This window comes from Megalops cyprinoides, chromosome 7 (genome assembly GCF_013368585.1).
Source record: "Megalops cyprinoides isolate fMegCyp1 chromosome 7, fMegCyp1.pri, whole genome shotgun sequence".
NCBI lineage: Eukaryota > Metazoa > Chordata > Actinopteri > Elopiformes > Megalopidae > Megalops > Megalops cyprinoides.
The window spans coordinates 22,308,882-22,326,132 of record NC_050589.1 but is presented as its reverse complement, the minus strand read 5'-3'; the positions used below and the strand labels follow the sequence as shown (position 1 = coordinate 22,326,132).

Sequence of the window (17,251 nt, the reverse complement as noted above, 5' to 3'; positions counted from 1 at the left end):
CTGGACAGTGCCAAAAGCACAGCAGTACAAGAGAGATGGACAGGAAATAAAGAGTAGAGAAGACTTAGATTCAGAGTGAAAAAGTAAGAGAGCTATGGACCAAGGACAGTCACATGTCAGTCAGGCAATGGTTACATCACACCATTGGCACTGACCTTATACTCTTCATCAAATGTCATAAAACTGTCACTCAGTTTTAATGTAACGTTATGGCTTGCTTAAATCTTGACAACATGGTGCCAACGTCCTGCTTCATTAAAAAAAAAAAAAACAAATCAAATATTTCCACACACTACCAGTGAGCTTTGTGAGCTATGTTCCAACATATTCTTTAACCACACAGAAAAACACAAAAAAAGCCTCCAAAAATGCTTTGAAACCTACACCCAGATAGAGGCCCATATGACCCACAATGAGTAGGGCAATCCAGGGGTATCATATATGAAGTTATTCTGAGCTACCACTGATAAAACTCATTTAACAATGCCAACAAAATCTGGAGAAAATATTTATATATAATTGTATAATATTATAAATGTTATATAATTAGTGCAATTCATTAAAATAATAGCCTACAACATATGTAATGCTACTGATTACAGAGTAGAAGTATATAAAAGGTAAAATTATCTGTTAATGTTTTAAGTGAAATTTGATAGAAATGCAACATTCACACCAAACATACCCTTTCCCTTCATCAAGTATTTCTTTTTTAAATGCCACATTGCTTTGGAATCTAGGTGCACTGCACCAAACCGTTTAACTAACTGACGCAATATTTAACTTCAGAATCAAATTTTTTCAAACATATATAGAAGTAACCTACAGTTTCTCTCTTGCATTGTGCATTGATTTTGACCAATTAAAGACTGAGCAGCCTAAGAGTTCACGTTTTTCATCACCCTCATTCAATAGAAGCATTGCTGTGATAAATATCTAATTGCTGGGTAGAACACATTTATAATTCATAACCAAGATCCATTAATAAATAAAGACAAAGGATTTGTACAGACATGAAGACGGAGACAGGGGGAGAACATTAATGCACCCACATGCTGTCTCTTGTCCTTTCAGTTTCCATGTGCACTGAAAAAGATGACACATGCAGTGAAAGCTTCTTACTCGAGTGCAGCAATTTTGTAGCTCATGGAGTGAAATAAATGCAAAACTCAAGCGAGTAGAAAATCAGTTCACGCACATGTATCCCCTCTTGCAAGAATTTATCCTGATCACACTCTGTCCTCATGCTTGAAAATCTACTGTTCTCCCGTGAAATCCATTTGCCATTAAATTGTATTCTACTTGCAATCAATTCATCCTCTAACATCTGTTGGACAGAAGGTTTACTCTGATGTCAATGAGAGGCTGGTATTGACAGAGTGCCACTTTTATTGAAAGATTTGTTTTCAAAATGCTCGTACCACATCAGTAGTGTTGAAAGTGACCATTTTGTGTAAGTTACAGAAGTATAGAGTAATAGTTTTACAATCAGAAGAAACAGCATGGCTGTCTTTAAAGTATATCATTAACATTAATGCAGGTCAGTTTAGAGAACGCATAATAGAGATCAACTGGCTTCATTCAGTATATCTTCCCCCAGGTACTACACATAATGCACACAGACTATTGTTTTCCTCTATTGAGACACCCGTACATTTCTCAAAGTACAAAAGACTCTTTTGTCCAGTTATGTAGCAACAGTTCCAACAAGCCCTTGAGAACAGAGTAAGTTTTCAGACAAGCCTTAGTATGAAACAGCTGGTGACAGCAGCATCTTTGGGTTTTACAGTATTATCAGTACTGAGGTTTTGGCAAACATGTCACATGGCTGCAGGCGTGAACTTCATAGAGACAGGTGCTGTATCATCCACAAAGCAATATTCATGAAGCCGTCAGACTCTGCGTCCACTTTGGAGAGGGAGTGGTTGTTTCCAGGGTACCACAACAACCTGGAAGACACAGATGAACAGAGAATACCCAGTAAAAACCCTGAAATGTACTTTTACTTTGAGGCAGCTGAGCATCCAAAATTACAAATGAAGGCCATGTCCTAATGCTTTACAGAGCCTCCTATAAAATGAAAAAATCTGTACAAATTATCTTCTTACTTGGGACACAAATTTTTCAGTAGCAGCATGACATTTATTTCCTTACAATATGTCCTTGTTCAAGGCAATTTATATTTTAGACTGGACACTTTAATCCTTTCATAGGCCTGTATTTATTATTTATTTATTTACAGAGAACCTGAGGTACACCTTCTTGCTGATCAGTATAACAGCAATGTTCCAGCTGAGATGTCAGACCAGGGCCATTGGCTCCAGAGATCAACACTCTTAATGCCAAATCGACATACTACCCACTCAGCCCAGGAGATGACATGTGGAAGTACACAGGGATGGCCCTCCGAGATATTTCCAGGGGCTAACTCTTGGTGCTAACTCCAGTTATAATCAAGGAGATCGTCTGAGATAACTCTAGGAGGTGATCCCAGAAACTAACAGGGTGACTAAGAGACACAATCCCTGAGGTTATCTACTAGGCCAAACTGTACAGATATGTGCAGAAGAGAAGCATATAAAATGAATGAAAAGTGAGGCCTGGACACTCTGCAGTGGCAGTGGGCCACTTACCGGACAGGAACCTGCAAAGCCTTGAGAGCTCTGTAGTACTCAATTCCCTGCTTACTGGGAACACGTTTGTCATCCTCTCCCAGTGTCAGCAGCACAGGGGTCTTCACCTGAACGTGAAACGGACAACAGGTAACACCCCTCACCCCCAAAACCAATTAAAATCAATAACTCTCCCATACCACAGCAATTTACCATTACAGCCCCACCTGCTACAGACTGGTAATGATAGCTGCTGAAGGCTGAAGGTTTACATGTGCACATGATAACAAACCTGTAAATGTTTACAGTTTTTTCAGTGCTTATATGTTCAACAAAGTCATTTGATATTCATTTTTACATGAATAGATTTTACAGCACTCAAATATTCCTTGGTCTCTTTGGCCTGTACCTGGTAATGCGATGTAAGGACTGAACAGCTGCGTCTGGAACTATTTTAATTCATTATAGAAAACTACTCTCTCCCATTTTAGATTGTGGGCATTTCTAGTGAGCTATTCAGCTACAAAATATGTCTTTTAATTTCAACAAATTAGCACTGAGGGCAAATATAGCATAGGTAGATCTGCAAATGCTAAACCTACAAATAACAAGAACGGATGTATCAAATGGAATTACTTTTGCTTATACTGAATTCCTGTTATTGCATGTTTAAATGGTTTAAAACTGCCAGTAAAAACCAAGCTGAAAATTGTATGGGTTTTTATCTCTATTACTGACCTTATGTTGTTTCTGAAAATGAATAACAAAATACAACTGCCCACTTTCTAAAGGAACCACTTCACTGTGGACATAGGCCACAATGGTTGCTGCCCTTGAACACAATACACAGCAGTACAATGGAGCATGTGTTGTAAAGGGCAAGTAAAAAAACATGCATTCATGCTGGGCTCCCATTGTCTAAGAAACAGAAGTGTTATTTTGGGGGGGGGGGGGGGTGGAAAAAAAACACCTACTCTACAAATGTCCAAATTCCCTCATTCCTTCACCCAAGGCCAAACTCAATGTCTCTTACAACAAAGGCTGCACACAATTCTCTCAAAAATAAAAGTACGCATTCAGATAACCATCCTGAACATGGGCTGTCAAAGAGACTTGTGCTTACTTGAACTACTTAAAATTTTTAAATAGACTACTCTGGGTCTGGCTGTAATACACCCGCAACAACTGAAGGCTTTGCTCATTTAGTGCCCTTTAGTGGAAGAGCAATGGGATCCATCATCCGTAATCCTTTGCAATGAATACTTTTTCTGTAGTTCTGTTGATGGAACACAAACAGCATGTCCAAATTCTTCTTAACTATTATTTTAATTATTATTTACAAGGCTTGTCACGCTCACACACCAGCAAAGACATGTGCACTCACCTGTGTGATGTGTCTGATTGGAGACTTGTTCAACATCTGTTCCCAGACAGCAGGGTCAGGCAGCACATCAGTACTGTAATCATACCCAGCCTCCACCATACACCTGCACAGACACACAAACAGGCACTGACATTGCACAGGCTAGTCTGCACTGGATTCAAACGCCATTCCAGAAGATGCCATACTGTTCATTATGCTGTGTTTTAGTAAACAAATATGATGCAGTTTTCAACAATACTGTTCTGTATCCATAGCTAAGTAGCCACAGCATCTAATGTGGGGTCACAATCACTGTTCTACCCTGCTTTACTCCTCTGTTCAATCTCATCGTGCCTCGGGTTCCATCTGTAATATTCTGGTGTTGGCCTCTATTGATAAGTGAGCTTCAGAGTGAAACTGGATTCTTATGAGTGGTTGTACCAACAGATCATGCATGCATATGCTCATGTGTCCTCTGCCAGAGATTATAATACTGGCTCATGTGGTGCATTGATGATTATTCACGCTGAATAATGCACACAGACCAGCCCCCCCCCAGGTTGTCACTCGGCCCACCCACGGCCCCTCATTACCAGTCTGGAATGTCAGTGCTGCCAATCATGGAGGCCAGGTTTATGACCGGGTTCCGTGCCACACAGGCCTTGTAGAACTTGGGATACTGCCCAATCAGGTGGCAGGCCAGGAAGCCGCCGTGGGAGCCCCCGACAACTGCCACCTTCTGCTCATTAAACGACTCGGACTTAATCACACTCTCGACCGCGTGCTGAAAAACAACGAAAAGGACAGTGAAGCATGACAGAATTCACCAGAGCTCTACTCTTCTAAACCTATTTACCATTTTTCTTAATCAGCAAAAGAGATGCCCCTTGCCTAGGGTGATTTAATAAGATCCCACTTGTCACATTGTCCATTTATACACAAAGGTGTTTTCTAAAGCAACTAATACTCTGAGAATGACCTTGCTCAACCATATAATGGTAGTGCCTGTAACACAGTACGGCTGTCATACTATCAGAGCTTGAAAACACAGCTGGCACCCACCCCCAAATCCCCAAAAAAGACAGATGAACGTGTCCTTCACATGAGAGTCTTACCTGGACGTCCTTCACATCCTGACTGCCCACGTTCCCAGGCAGGGAGAGGATGCCATCCTGGCCAAATCCGATGGATCCACGGTAGTTAACTACAAAATATGAAGGAATACAGACATATCCAGTCCGTTACCATCAGTTCACCAAAAAAAACACTTAAGGACAAAATGGACACAGACATATCCACACTTATCCAGTCAGGCCTTTTCCAAATAATCCACAACAACATTAAAGCTGAAACGGGCATATCAAATCCATCCCCAGCTGTTGACTTCCACACACACACAGGTTCAGTGCAGAACCAGGATGCCCACTCACCCAGGAGCACAGCGAAACCCATCTGACACAGGACAGCAGGAGAAAGGAGCCACTCCGTCACAAAGATTGAGTGAGGCCCCCCTACGAGTGATATGACAAATCAGTGTGTGTCAGCACCCAAGCAACACAATCCAAGAATGACCAGAGGAACATAACCCCCCTCCTGGGGTTTGTGTCCCCTTTCAGGCCTGACGTACCATGTGGGGTCACAATCAGAGGCAGCTTGGCTCCTTCCTTGGCATTGCTCGGTTTCAGAAGGATGGCTTCAAAATCCAGGCCAGCTGCCACCAGGGAAGCATACAGATTGTGTAAAGAGTAAATAAACAAAAGAGTCTGGAAACACTATGTGAGGCGGCCATATACAAGAGCATTATATTGTACTTATCTGAGCATATCACATTATTCATCTCATATTACCATAGTAAGTGGGTGATTTTATTTCTCTTTTCTAGCTGCTAGCTGTTTGGGATGCAGGGATGTGAAACCCAAATGCAAGAAGTGTGTTCTAACTCAAAAAAAAAAGAAAACACACATGAACAGACATGAACAGACATGAGCGCACACACACACACACACACACGCACGCGCGCACACACACACACACACACACACACACACACACACACACACACACACACACACACACACACACACACACAGAAACCCTACAGTGCTTTCGCTGTGATACCGTTAACAGTGTCAGTGAGGAAATGACAAATGGCCTTACGGTATGTGCTGTTGTCCTGCTCAGAAGGTGGGGTGAAGTTCAGCACTTTCCAGTCAATGCTCGTTTGGGGTTGGGCCACCTCCAGGGTGACCCAGGACACTTCTTCCTGGGACCCCGCCGCAGGCAGGAAACCCACCCTCTGTAAAGGTTAAGATATACTGTAAGCCATGTCATATACACACGCTCATCATGCCTGAACCTGAAAACACTAAAAGCATTGTGTGAAACTGTAGATCTGATCAGAAAATGTAAAGTGCTACAAGCATAGTGTGTATAGTTACATTTTGAGCACACTTTCATAGTTCCTTTTTCAGCAAGCCACTGATGTCAAATATTTTATTAAAAAAAAAAAAATGAGTAGCCTAATATATAACAACAAATCCTTTCCAAAAGTGAGTAGTCTCCTTTATATGCTTCTTAATTTATTTTCCTATGAATAAACCCTTGAATATTTATAGAATATTTCCTGAGGTTGACATAGCACACAATGTAGAAAGTACATCTTTCAATGTGCAAACCAAGGACAGAAAATGTTTTGCTGAACATACACCAAGCTTACAGTAAATGGATGCCCTTAAGGAGATCAGGCATATTCTAGAGATGTCCAACCAAATACTTTCACTGGGTTGATCTGTTTGAGATCAACCTCTGTAGCCTTTTAACACTTGCGAGTGCAGGTTTTACCAGGTCGGGAGGGCAGCTGGGTGAGGAGCAGCTGACCACCATGAGGTCCCGTCTGACAGTGAGAAGAGTCCAGCTCCCAATGTCTGATTCTGCAGAGCAGAACATAAGACATCACTCAGACTCTGCATGTTCCCCTTTCTATAAAACTTTCATATCTAGTAATTACATTAAAAATAGCTTTAAACAGACTTAAATGAGTAAAGGTCAGGTGTTTTACTTAATTCCAAGCTGCTTTTTTGGCCTTTATTTTTCAAATTGAACAATACAAATGACGGATTCTTCTTTCAGCTCACTATAGAACAGTGCAATATACACTCATCTCCATATAGGGTCTGAACCACTAACATTTCAAGAGGAAAGGACAAACCAGCTCAAGTGAGATAAAGAAAATCTCAGCACAGCTGAGAAGAAGATGACTGCATCTGCCACCTGACTGCCCTGCCAGAGAACACGTGCCATTGTCCCTGGTTTTGTGGTTTGCCAATAGGTCCATATGTTGACCTGTACTATGCCATTGACATATATTTTGTATCAGCTTACACAAAAATATGAGACTCCATTTCACTTACTTGCTGTTAGCGACGTGACATTCCCTGTAGAGATATCTACCAAGAGAAGATCCTTAAAGATAGAGAATGTTAAGATGTTGACGCCATGTTTGTCAAACATGAAAAAAACACTGAAAACGTGGTGGGAAAGCAGGATGCACAAATGGCAGATAGAGACTATCATTGAAAGTTCTGTGTCCTCATTGTAAAACCTACAATGAAATATGAATTTTCAGTAGAGAGAAAATGCTATTTGTTCTCTTTCAAATCCCTATCGTATCTTTGTAGCTGTCAATCATTCATACTCAAAATGCATTCCAGGCGTCAGTGCCTGTGAATATTCAGAGGTACACAGCTAGACAGAGTGGTTTTCACCATCTGAAGTCCTTGGAGATAAATAAGAGAGAGGTGTCTGGTTGGTAAATGGTACATGGTTTGACACACTGTATCTATGACTACAGCTCTACCTTCCGGCTCCTTTGAGGACTGGAGATCAGAACTCGCTGGCTGTCCTCTGACCAGCAGAAAGGCGACAGGAAGGAGCTGTAGATCCCAGTGAAGCCATCTGTGCCAAACACACACACATCTATCTCACACAAAGCACACTTCCACCCACATGCAGACAGACAGACACACACCTCTCTCACACAAAGCGCACTCCCACCCCCCACCCCCTCCCACACTGAGCATATACTGCTGAAACCATAAACAAAGTTCTTCTGAGAACTATTAAACAACCCACAGGACCTCATTGTTCACCTTTTGCTTAATCACACAAAATAAACACGAACTTCACATGAAGATATAAATATACCCTTTGTCAAGCTGTAAATACAGAAAAAAACCAACTCATATGTTGAAAGGGAAAGTAATGTAAATACAACAGAACTGTTCAGAGGGTTACTTTTGAATTCATAGAGCTCAAATTAAATTAAGGGGAGCAGACCTTCTCTCTGTCTGCTGACAACATCCACCACCACTGATGTCTTCTTAGTGTACCAGTCATACTGCAAAGATCAAACACAGCACCGGGATATGCATCAGATCAGCTGAGAGAGACTACACCAACGAGAGGAAAAATACAAATAAGACATCATGTGAAGTACAAATCCACCTATGGCTGACAACCATCCCCCTTCATTTAAAGCATTTAAGCTAATGAAGATCTTTGAGACCAATTCTAATAACAGGTGGCACTTCTAACTACCTTCGTCAACTCTTCTGTACTGTTCTGCTACTTGGTCTCTGGGCAAGGAGGACTCATTTCTCTCTCACACTGACTGTGCACAGCTGTTCCCCGGTATATTGTGAGGGAGCACCTCTCTAACACACAGACTATCTACAAGTGTTCTCTAATATACGGTCAGTCAGGTCCTCCATCTCATATCTAACACGACCTCAACTGACCATGCACAGCCGGCTACATTGGTAGTGAGGCCCGTAGACTCCACACTCAAGGTATACGATCCGACAGAGGTCCGGACTGAGGCGAGGCGAGCAGACGGCGTTCTTGTCTGAGGAGAGCTGCTCTGCGAACACAAACATGACACATTCCCAGAGAATGAGCAGCGTGGCCCACGGCTGCAGCGACTGTTTCACTGTGAACGCAGAGTGGAATTTACTGTGGGTGGCGGATAGCGTGGGATGATGTGTGGGTGAGGGCCAGTGGATGGCGCGTGCAGAGTGAACGTGTGGGACGTAGGGTATGGGTACTTGAGAATGAAAGCACCTGTCAGAGAGCATGCTGGTCTAACCGGATTTGCTGTTTTTCCTGTACCTTTAACCGAACATGAAGGAACAAAAAAAATCGCTTACCACATTTTCCACCTGTCAGATCCACATAAAATAAGGAAGACCTAGGGTACAGAGACAAAAATAAACAACTGACCTACTGTTCCTACACAACTACAGTCTAAGACGTTATGAAATCATTGCAAGAGGAGGGGAAGAAAAGGGATATTTCCACATACCTCCTGTTGGGGCAGTACGTCAACCCCAGCCGGAAAGGTTCATGCCACCAGCCCACAAACACCACACCTGTGTCATTGGGAGCCCAGAATGCCTACAGACAGACACACAGGCAAAAAAAACACCCATCATGTTACACACACAAAGAATGAACTCTCCCATTCTTGAGGGTTAAGAAAACATACATAAATACATACAGAAGATATATACATACATACATAAACAAACAAAACATACAAAAAACATACACATGCACTCAGACCCATACACACAGGAGTAAGAGACAGACCTGGCCAGGGGATATGTAGTCAGGAACCCCCTCCAGGACGGAGATGTTATTGCCCTCAATGTCCAGGACGCACATTACAGGGGCACTCTTGTTCACCAAGGTCTCCCCCCAGTCCTCATAGAATACAAACTGGTCCCCCTGGACGGACACACACAGGCAAACACTGCTTATAGGTGATGAATGGTGTAGCTGGTCTGATGGTAAAACAACTGAAAAGAATATGTGGACCCATAATACACTGCTGCGCTTGACTATCCACTTGACTGACATTCTGTGTTTTTCTTCCCTACAAGGGTTACACTGAAAGGCACACAGGGCTATGCCTCAAAGGATTTGGTCAGAGGTATGACATCTGTATAACTATTACCAAAATTATCAAAACTGCCTACAAGTTCAAGTTAGACAAAATTATTAATGACAAAGTAAACTACTGAACAAAACAAGGAGTTCTTTGACATGACTCATCTGGATCTCTGTACCAGCCAATCAGAAGTACAGCCTCAAAACCCGGCCTTACCTTCACAGCCTCCTCCTTCTTCCCTGCTCTCATGGCCTCCTCTTCATCCCCTACAGGGCTAGTTTCAGGAGACTCCGTCTGCAGGTGAAGAACACAATGTCTGAGTTATAATTAACTGTGGCTACCTGGCACGCACTCCTCTCTCTCCAACTGACAGAGCATCAGCAGCCACAGATGCAGAGTGGAAAATAAGGCACGAATACAAATGCCAAAAAATAAGCGTAAAATGCAGCCGATTGCATTAAAATGAACATTACTGGAAGCTAAGGCAAAACACTACTCCCCAATCAGTTTGTAGGAGACAGATGCAATTGGTTCTGGTGCTGAGACACTTCCTGATTTATAAGATGTGAATTCATGGTATTTTGACTTGCATGTTTCATGTACAGGTCCTTCTCAAAAAATTAGCATATAGTGATAAAGTTCACTATTTTCCATAATGTAATGATAAAAATTAAACTTTCATATATTTTAGATTCATTGCACACCAACTGAAATATTTCAGGTGTTTTATTGTTTTAATACTGATGATTTTGGCATACAGCTCATGAAAACCCAAAATTCCTATCTCAGAAAATTAGCATATCATGAAAAGGTACTCTAAACACGCTATTAACCTAATCATCTCAATCAACGAATTAACTCTAAACACCTGCAAAAGATTCCTGAGGCTTTTAAAGACTCCCAGCCTGATTCATTACTCAAAACCGCAATCATGGGTAAGACTGCCGACCTGACTGCTGTCCAGAAGGCCATCATTGACACCCTCAAGCAAGAGGGTAAGACACAGAAAGAAATCTCTGATCGAATAGGCTGTTCCCAGAGTGCTGTATCAAGGCACCTCAGTGGGACGTCTGTGGGAAGGAAAAAGTGTGGCAGAAAACGCTGCACAACCAGAAGAGGTGACCGGACCCTGAGGAAGAGGGAGAAGGGCCGATTCCAGACCTTGGGGGAGCTGTGGAAGCAGTGGACTGAGTCTGGAGTAGAAACATCCAGAGCCACCGTGCACAGGCGTGTGCAGGAAATGGGCTACAGGTGCCGCATTCCCCAGGTCAAGCCACTTTTGAACCAGAAACAGTGGCAGAAGCGCCTGACCTGGGCTACAGAGAAGCAGCACTGGACTGTTGCTCAGTGGTCCAAAGTACTTTTTTCGGATGAAAGCAAATTTTGCATGTCATTCGGAAATCAAGGTGCCAGAGTCTGGAGGAAGACTGGTGAGAAGGAAATGCCAAAATGCCTGAAGTCCAGTGTCAAGTACCCACAGTCAGTGATGCTCTGGGGTGCCATGTCAGCTGCTGGTGTTGGTCCACTGTGTTTTATCAAGGGCAGGGTCAATGCAGCTAGTTATCAGGAGATTTTGGAGCACTTCATGCTTCCATCTGCTGAAAAGCTTTATGGAGATGAAGATTTCATTTTTCAGCACGACCTGGCACCTGCTCACAGTGCCAAAACCACTGGTAAATGGTTTACTGACCATGGTATTACTGTGCTCAACTGGCCTGCCAACTCTCCTGACCTGAACCCCATCGAGAATCTGTGGGATATTGTGAAGAGGAAGTTGAGAGACACCAGACCCAACACTGTGGATGAGCTTAAGGCCGCTATCGAAGCATCCTGGGCCTCCATAACACCTCAGCAGTGCCACCGGCTGATTGCCTCCATGCCACGCCGCATTGAAGCAGTCATTTCTGCAAAAGGATTCCCGACCAAGTATTGAGTGCATAACTGAACATAATTATTTGAAGGTTGACTTTTTTTGTATTAAAAACACTTTTTTTTTATTGGTCGGATGACATATGCTAATTTTTTGAGATAGGGATTTTTGGTTTTTCTTTACTTTTTTGCCAAAATCATCAATATTAAAACAATAAAAGGCTTGAACTACTTCAGTTGTGTGTAATGAATCTAAAATATATGAAAGTCTAATGTTTATCATTACATAACAGAAAATAGTGAACTTTATCACAATATGCTAATTTTTTGAGAAGGACCTGTATGTTTCCAAAAAGAAAAAAAAAAGATTTAACAGATCACAACATGAAACTGTCATGATTTTATAATTACCAAGAACAGCTATGGCATCCCGATAAGGGTATATTCTGTGTCATTAAAAAAGGGAACAGTCGTGAGTTATAAAACTCAATGTAGATCAATGTGGACATCAAACAAGACTTTGGAAGACTTTTCATCCTTTGCATTGATGCATGCAAATTCACTAAAAGCAGATACCTGGAAAAAGGACTCGGTCTTTGGCCTCTTCTTCTCTGCCACATACAAGAGGTGCGTCTCAGAGTGGGACCACACCAAGCAGCCAAACTGATCTTTTAAAAAAAAAAAAAAAAAAAAAGGAGTGTGATGGACAAATTGTACAAAAAGTCAGACATTACTTCAGCTGTGAAGAAATCGCTAACAGCCATGGCCCTGGAGGCTTTTCGGCTGAGCTTGTGCCACAGGAGAGGAACAGACAGCCTCACCATCTTCATAGACTTTGCCGTGTTTTTTCAGGGCTGTCAGGTTGATGCTCTTCACTTTGCTGTTCCTGCTCCAGATCTAGAGGTGGAGAGGCAATGACTTCATCAGGTCTGACAAACTCAGGTCATGTGAGAGACACAGAGAGACAAGCCCCATTCACACAGGTTTAGTTATCCTTACTTCCCAAAGAGATGAACTGAATAATTAGTATAATTTAGTGAAGTCTCCTACATCAACAGTCAGGAAAATTTCCTGGTGTAACTGAACTATTTTACCAAATTTTTCAGTGTCCCCTGGGACACCCCAGGGGTTTTTGTTTAATTTCCTACAATGTGTGACCTTAATCTACACAACAAACTTTAAAACATCTCTTCATTAGCACTTCAGAACTGCAAACAGAGGATGTCGGAAATTCCACTTATAAAAATGGAAACTAAAAGTTTTCTAAAATTAACAGTGTGATGTCTTTCAGATCCAGTACATATTTTTATGAGCTACTACTAACAATCAATGATTAATTTGGGACTCAAAATATGCAGGGTTATAAATATCAAAACATCTGGGTGAGTCAATGCTGGAGTGTTATCTGATGAAAGGTCACATGTTTGTACTTTGCACTTTCCAAAAGGAACAACCATATGAATAAATGTGGGATGTTACCCAGAAGAAACAATGCGAAATACCCATTCAAAAAATGAATCCTCTGTGGCAACAGTTATAGATAGAATTGGACAAGAAGAGACACAGAACAAATACCAAGTGTTGCTGTCACTGAATAGTTTACCTCCAGAAACTGCTGTTCTTCGCCCTTCACAGTGCACTCTCGCACCACTGCCTTCATGTCACCGGATGGAGAGTCCTTGCTCAAGAGCCTGGTGAAAGGACATGGCAGAGCAAATGAAAACCAGGTTTCAGCTGCGAACACATTAACAAGCAGACAGCTCATGCCTATGACACCCTTTAGACAGTTAAAGGCCTGTTTAAAAAAAAAAAAAAAAGACTCTTCACTCTGCCACCAGATAAGACTACCTGTTCTTATCTGCATATCAAAGCATCCTAAAATAAAGTGATATTTTCCTCATTTCAGAGGCAATAAGATGAACAAGTGTCATTGAAATTCCTCCACAATTCCTGTTCTTATCTTAACAGGCATACAGGCAAACGAACATGCAGGGGTGATCACATAACCTCTGCTCCCCCTGCCAGTGATGGAAGTAATAACAGTCACATATTCTACAAACCAGAACTTTACATAAGGTTATTTTGGGCCACCTGCAAAAATCTAAATTGTAAAGCAAAAGAATGAACAAAAATCACATTTCAAAGAGAAAACTGTTTATACCTGGGATTATATCAATTTCTATATTTCATTTTTAAGACTGTAGAAACCGGCACATACTCTCCCTTAATCTCCGTGCAGTTTCCTGATGGACCTGAATATACAACAGACTTGTCATCGTGAAATGCAATGTACTGCCGGCAGAACTTGACTTTCTCATTCCTCTCCAGGTCACGCTGGCTCCATTCTAGAAAAGACCATGACAAAATGCCACAATGAGGTAATATCTTTGTTGGCATTGATGTCTGCATACTTCCTCTATTAAAGCTATTAAGGTAATGAGAAAGTGAAAGACCACAATAGTGCATTTGAGTGCTGTTGGCAAAATGTGACAGAGAGTGCACGCAAAATTAACAATCCAGAACTGTACTTCCTTAACAATTAATATCACATCACATCATGGTCATATCACATCATATCTTGGTGAAAGAAATTATCATTTGTGTCTTCTAAGCTTGGGTACATAGGGGCAGGTTTGAGAAACATTGAGCAATGGCTTTAATGCATCCCTACATATATGAAATAAAGTGATGCAAGTTAACCTTCAAACCAAACCATTACCTCTGATTTTTGGGGTGTCCCTGTACCACAAATTAGCAAGACACTGCTTTCAGCAGTTACTGAATACATCAGTCTACCTGCAATGATGACATCTTGTTGCGCTGTTGGATGGCAGAATGAACCAACATCCAGCCCAGATCCAGGTTTTATTTACCGCATACCAGCAGTATCTCAATGCAGTATTTCAATGCCACTGCTGCATGTCTTTAAGACCACAGAGTCAGGATCTCAGTTTAACGTCTCATCTGAAAGACAGCATCTCATACAACCGTGTCCCCATCCACAGTGTCCACAGTTAGGTTCAGAAGAGACACTGCCACCTTCTGGCCCACCAACACCAATTCCAGCAGCAACCTGGTTTTTCCCCCGATGGTCCCCCCATCCATGTACCAACCAAGCCCATCTCAGCCATCAGGCAAAAGGGAGCTGCAGGATGGTATGACTACTAAAATGGTGTGCTTGTGTGAATGCCTGCCACTGCATTCAACTGAAGATAGGGGAGTATGTTGAGTCCGTCATGGACACGCATGCAGGTCACGTGTTCAATGTTTGTAACGTTAAAATGGGTCTCTAGCAGTTACCTCACCTGTATAGATGTTGCAGTATTTCCCTCCATACTGGGATGTAATCACAGGTCCAATGTCAGCCCTAGTCAGGGAGGGGAAAAGACTCTGCTCTCTGAAAAGTTTGGCAATCTCATCCGGGTTGGTGATTACCTTGTTACACAAACGAGACAAGCGTAAATACTGATGCGAAGAAAAGCATTTTCTTAGAGTAAGCGCTGTTGCGTAACACAACCTTCCTAATGAAGCCATCACTCAAATGAACAGAGCCCGTAACGATGGCTAGCTATCAAGGCATGAAAATCAAGCGTGGTGAGAGTGATACAGCACATAGCTAACTGGCTATACACTAGCTAGCTACGGACTAGTGTCCAAAAACATCGATTATTGGTGCTGTGTTTTTAATAGAACTAAATGTGCGTGCATGTAACTAAATACCAGAATAATAAATAAGAATGGGGTCAAGCTAGCATTGTCGATGCACCTGTGGTTTTGTACTTAATTTAGACCAGATAGCTAACGTTATCTACCTGACTTCGTTAGCTCACCTAGCTAGACTAGCTACCTAGTTAAGTTAACTATGTTACGGTAGCTATGTATTAGCCAACTATAGTACAATAGCTAGTTAGCTAGCGAAGTAACATTATAGTAACCATGTTAGGATGACAGATAAAAATCTATAGACTGCTAGAAAGACGGAAAACAAATTCTCAAGTTTCTGTGGTGGAGCCGGTTGACCAGGAAGCAAATCCTCACTGAATCGCATTGGGGCGTGGTCAGAAACTTTACTAAAGGCTAGCTATGTGGGTATTTTATCCATATGATAAACTGAAAAGTCTTTTTGGCTCAGTTTCCCTTGTTTAAAGCTAGCAAGGTTGTTAACTGGCTTGCCAGCTAACGTTATCTCTAACTGAATTGTGGCATCATAAAGTCAATAGCTTTGTGGTCAGGTAGTAGGGTGACCATGTTCCTCCCTCACTCAAAAGCCCAAATTAAATGCAAGCGATATATAAAACAGAATAGCTAACGCTAACTGACATTAACGTACCTGGTTAGCTAGCTAGTTTGATCATTCGGATCCAGCCTGATCCTACTAGGTAAGCTACACAGTAAACTAACGTAGTATCTACATATTGTTAGCTAGTTAGCTAGCTATATTCGACAGCTTCTGTGCATTGTTTACGTTAGCTAACTAGCTAATTACTATGCACTATAACTGAATACCGAAACACAAACAAGAAGTATTTATTTCACATGCAAGGCTAACAAGCTACATTTATTTTCTCGGTGCCCACTTTACCTGAGACTCCATGTCGTTACTGTTGCTGTCAAGCGATTCACCAGTCTGAGCTATACCATCTTGATAAATAAGGTGGGGGTAGAGGATAATAAAATTAATCACATCAAAATGTTTTTCATTTTTATCTACATTTTAAGTAACCTAATAATTGATATATGTTATTCTTATGGAAGCGATTAGAGCAAGGAGAAGAAAATTCTTGATAAAATATTCATTTTGTTAATGGTACTTTCCAAATTAAGAAGGCGTGGGAAATGGCAACGTGACTACAGAATTATCATCGTCTCCTTTGAAAAGAATAGCTACAGAAGCAAGTGGTAGGTTTCCTAGGACGTCGTACAAGCAGGAAAAGAACTACATGTTGGCGACCCTATTAGTATTTAAGAAATACATCTTTACACATTTTTTTTTACATTAAGGCGCCTCCACGGAGCAACTCAGGGGCCAGGACTGGATGCGTTATAATGTGTTTTAGCAACAGTTCCTCTCATGTGTCTTGGACCCAAAGCTTAACCCAAATAGCATATGTTTGAAATGATGTCGACTGCTCCTCTTTAAATGAGTGGTTTGTGGAGGGTTGAAGGTGGGTTTGTACCCTAATAAAGGTTCTTCCATTATTTTTTGAAAAGTTAATTTATGTTGTAGTAAGCGGGGTGTTTCCGGAGAGACTATGACCCTAAACCTCTATCAGGAATGTCCTGGGTCCAGTGCTGACCCTTTTTAACGATAATTGAAAATATAAGGTTAATTTGTCTCAAGTTAATATTTGACAGTTCGCTGTATTCAGAATCACATTGCATGTCTCTTTTTATTTTGGTCTAACTCACTCTTTCCCGCTAGCCACTCTCCCTACACCTACCCAGTACTTTCATACATTG

The 17,251-nt window shown here is 41.6% G+C and overlaps 1 protein-coding gene across 1 annotated transcript; it reads right to left on the bottom strand.

Annotated features, from left to right (window-relative positions):
• Positions 1–1,371: 1,371 nt before the first annotated feature.
• On the bottom strand, positions 1,372–16,420 carry LOC118781164 (acylamino-acid-releasing enzyme-like). Its single transcript, XM_036534076.1, has 23 exons — positions 16,374–16,420; positions 15,097–15,226; positions 14,010–14,136; positions 13,395–13,482; positions 12,613–12,688; positions 12,368–12,459; positions 10,139–10,216; positions 9,622–9,759; positions 9,335–9,426; positions 9,180–9,220; positions 8,772–8,893; positions 8,311–8,371; positions 7,832–7,929; positions 7,386–7,437; positions 6,817–6,905; positions 6,133–6,271; positions 5,603–5,686; positions 5,406–5,486; positions 5,091–5,179; positions 4,569–4,759; positions 3,997–4,099; positions 2,634–2,740; positions 1,372–1,949 (listed from the first exon to the last, which is right to left on the bottom strand). Exons 1-23 carry the CDS (start codon positions 16,383–16,385, stop codon positions 1,844–1,846), a joined length of 2,196 nt encoding a protein of 731 aa, XP_036389969.1. The 5' UTR covers positions 16,386–16,420; the 3' UTR covers positions 1,372–1,843.
• Between the last annotated feature and the right edge of the window lie 831 nt (positions 16,421–17,251).

Bases quoted from the DNA above. Each gene is read 5' to 3' on its own strand.
- LOC118781164 (XM_036534076.1), bottom strand. The intron at 6,272-6,816 runs GTAAAACCTGCA...TAACCTTTACAG, and splicing joins CCAGCTGCCCTCCCGACCTG to AGGGTGGGTTTCCTGCCTGC. The intron at 2,741-3,996 runs GTGAGTGCACAT...TTTCACGTTCAG, and splicing joins CAATCAGACACATCACACAG to GTGAAGACCCCTGTGCTGCT.